Source organism: Lactuca virosa, chromosome 1 (genome assembly GCF_052849685.1).
Source record: "Lactuca virosa cultivar CGN04683 chromosome 1, Lactuca_virosa_CGN04683_v6, whole genome shotgun sequence".
NCBI classification, from domain to species: Eukaryota; Viridiplantae; Streptophyta; class Magnoliopsida; order Asterales; family Asteraceae; genus Lactuca; species Lactuca virosa.
This window is the reverse complement of record NC_136426.1, coordinates 9761570-9765063: the sequence shown is the minus strand read 5'-3', so window position 1 is coordinate 9765063 and position 3494 is coordinate 9761570. Positions and strand designations below refer to the sequence as shown.

The following is a 3494-nucleotide window of genomic DNA, read 5'->3' as shown; positions in this document are numbered from 1 at the left end:
TAAAGCGCCTATAAAACCCCGCATGGCCTAAAAAGCTTCTTACCCCCTTGACATTTGTTGGAGGTGGCAATTTGGCTATAGTGTCCACCTTTGCTCTATCCACCTCTATCCCCATCCTTGAGACCTTGTGTCCTAGCACAATTCCTTCCTTCACCATAAAATGACACTTCTCCCAATTAAGGACAAGGTTGGTCTTCTCACATCTTGCTAACATTAGATCCAAGTTGGACAAGCAATGTTCAAAAGAGGACCCAAAAACCGAGAAGTCATCCATAAAAACCTCCACAAACTTTTCGATCATATCATGAAAGATAGCCATCATGCACCTTTGGAAAGTAGCTGGTGCATTGCATAACCCAAAAGGCATGCGTCTATACGCAAATGTTCCATTCGGGCATGTAAAAGTGGTCTTCCCTTGGTCTTGTGGGTCGATTGGAATTTGGAAGTACCCCGAAAACCCATCGAGAAAACAATAATAAAGATGACCGAAAAGCCTCTCAAGCATTTGATCGATAAAAGGCAATGGAAAGTGATCATTGCATGTGGTCTCATTTAGCTTCCTATAGTCGATGCAAACTCGCCATCCGGTTACCGTCCTTGTTGGAATTAATTCGTTGTTTTCATTAGCCACTACCGTCATACCTCCTCTCTTCGGAACCACTTGGACCGGACTCACCCATGGGCTATCGGAGATCGAATAAATGATTCCGGCATCTAGCAATTTCACTACCTCCTTTTTCACAACTTCTTGCATGTTCGGGTTGAGTCTTCTTTGGCATTGTACTACAGCTTTTGATCAATCTTCTAAGTTGATTTTGTGTGAACAATAGGCCGGACTAATTCCCTTTATGTCGGTTATCTTCCATGCTATAGCACCTTGCCTCTTCTTTAGTACACCCACAAGGCTCTCCTTCTCATGTTTGGCCAAATCAGCAGCTATAATTACAGGTTTTTGCTGGCCATCTTCAAGAAATGCGTACTCCAAGTGATCTGGTAGTGCCTTGAGCTCAGTTTTTGTGTTCTGTATGCTGAACACCTCGAGTCCAGTAAGGGAACTCGTCGAGTCCAGTATAATTTTCGCGACTGTTCGGGGTTCTTCGAATGGACTCGCCGAGTCGGTCGAGGCTACTCGGCGAGTCGGGCTTTCTGCACTTCTGATCAGATCGTTATAATCAGCTTCCTCGAGCAGTCTTTCTAATTCCAGCAGGTCCTTTTCAGCATCAAACTCTTCTTCAAATAAGACGGTGGACTTGTTTGGTTTATCTTCATTCCAATCTTCCAACAATTCTTCCAACATGTCAATCGAAAATGTCGTGTCATCACTACTCCTTGCATGCTTCATGGCTTGATCAACTCCGAAAGTGACTGATTCGTCTCCTACCCGAAGGGTAAGTTTAGAATCTCGCATGTCGACGATAGCACTTGTTGTATTAAGAAAAGGTCTTCCTAATATGATCGGGACTTGGGGATCCGCTTCCATGTCTAAGACTATAAAGTCCGCGGGGAACACTAACTTGTCCACTTTCACCAAAAGATCTTCACAAATTCCCCTAGGAAATGTAACCGTCTTGTTTGCTAGGTGTATTGCCATACGAATGGGCCTTGGCTCGGGAAGATCTAACTTTTTGAAAAACGAGTAAGGCATGAGATTTACATTTGCCCCTGGATCAGCTAGTGCATAAATGGTAGCCAAGTTTCCAAATTGGCAGGGCAATGTTAAACTTCCCGGATCTCCTTTCTTCTTAGGAAGTTTGTTCAACATAGCAGCTGAACAGTTCTCGTTTAGGACCACCTTCTTCACTTCTTCCATCTTCCTTCTATTAGTTAGAAGCTCCTTGAGAAATTTGGCGTATTTTGGCATTTGAGCTACCGCTTCTATGAATGGTATATTAATTTGAAGAGCCTTTATGTGTTCTAGAAACTTCTGGTAGTCTTCTTCACGCTTTTCTTGTCTAGCTCGGGCTGGATATGGCAGTGGAGGCTGCTATGGCTTAACAGGAGGCTTAATTTTCTGATCAGGTGACGGAATCGTCGAGTCCATATCATGGACTTGGCGAGTAGAGTCTGGGTTCAGCTGGGTCTGATCTTGATTCTGCCCTTCTGCCTTCGTTTTGAATAGGGGCCAGAGGGGTTATAAGCTTCCCACTCCTAGTTGTGACAATGTTTATACGTGCGCCTTTCGGGTTACTTTCGGTATTGCTCGGAAGTCCACCCGGTCTTCTCTCATTCACTTATTGTGCAAGTTGCCCTTGCTGCTTTTCTATGTTGAGAATAGATGCTTGCTGATTCCTAAGCAAAGCTTGTTGATCTTTAATCATAAGTTGGTCTTCTCTCAACATATTTTGTTGATCTTTAAGTGTATCATCGGTATCATTGTGTCGTTTCTCGGACGCGGCTACGAATCTTGTAAGCATCTCTTCCAAATCAGTTCTCTTTTCCATAACGGGCTCCTCCTTTTGATAGAAACCCCGTTCTTTTTGCTTGAATTTCTCATCCTATTCCTTTTTGTACTCGTCGTACGGGAGCCATTCCTTCTTTGGTTTTCGCCAGTTATCATCAAATCTGTCACCACTTGAATAGAATACTTGAGCCTTCTTGTTTCCATTCTCATCCAAATCACAATCCTTAGTGAGGTGAGGTCCTCTATAATTCTCACATCCTACCCGAATAGCATGGATTGTTTGATCCATCTTAGTCATCCTCCTATATAAACTATCTAGTTTAGCCATCATTGCCGCCATGCTATCGTTAACAGTGTTCACTACCCCCTACTTACTTCATTTCGTGGGTTATGATATTCTCTAGAGTGTTTAGAGAACTCCTCAATTAATTCCTTGATCACCAGGGGTGCCTTCTTTGTGAGGGGTCCTTGCGAGTGAAGGAGCTGCCTTGTTGTTACATTGACTCCATCATAGAAGATGGAGACTTCTTGTTGGCTATTAAGATCATGATGTAGGCAATTCCTTATTAGAGTTTTGTATCTCTCCCATGCCTCATAAAGGGACTCTCCAGGTTGTTGTTCAAAGTTGGCAATAGCTTTCTTCAACTTGGCTATTTTTGAAGGTGGGCAAAACTGGTTAATGAATTCTTCTTTCATCTTAGCCCATGTAGTGATGGATCCGGGAGGGAGTGACTTGAGCCAATCCTTTGCAGCACCTTTGAATGTAACTGGAAGCATACGAAGTAGCTGGGTTTCGTGAGGCACATTTGGAACATTAAAATAATCAGCTACATCATTGACTTCATCCAAGTGTTTATAGGCATCTTCATGTTCTTTTCCGTAGAAGGGGATCTCCTTGAGTAGAGCAAGTACGTGACCCTTGAGCTCATAAGTGGCAGTCGCGGGAATTCCGGGTTGCACAAGTCCCAGGCCGGTATCATCTCGTATCCTCTTCTTCCATTCGCCCATGGGAACTTCATCGATGTTCGCCATGGTGTTGTCAATGTCACCTTTTAGATCGCTGTCTTCTCCAAATTTGCTTTCTTCCCTTTCG

The 3494-nt window shown here is 43.6% G+C and overlaps 1 protein-coding gene and 1 non-coding gene across 2 annotated transcripts; one reads left to right on the top strand and one right to left on the bottom strand.

Moving 5' to 3' along the window:
* Positions 1-796: 796 nt before the first annotated feature.
* On the bottom strand, positions 797-1861 carry LOC145111175 (uncharacterized). Its single transcript, XM_079047463.1, has one exon. It carries the CDS (start codon positions 1859-1861, stop codon positions 797-799), a length of 1065 nt encoding a protein of 354 aa, XP_078903589.1.
* Positions 1862-2942: 1081 nt separating this feature from the next.
* Positions 2943-3049, top strand: LOC145151821 (small nucleolar RNA R71). Its single transcript, XR_013732374.1, has one exon. It is a non-coding gene; the product is annotated as a small nucleolar RNA R71 (small nucleolar RNA).
* The last annotated feature ends 445 nt before the right edge of the window (positions 3050-3494 follow it).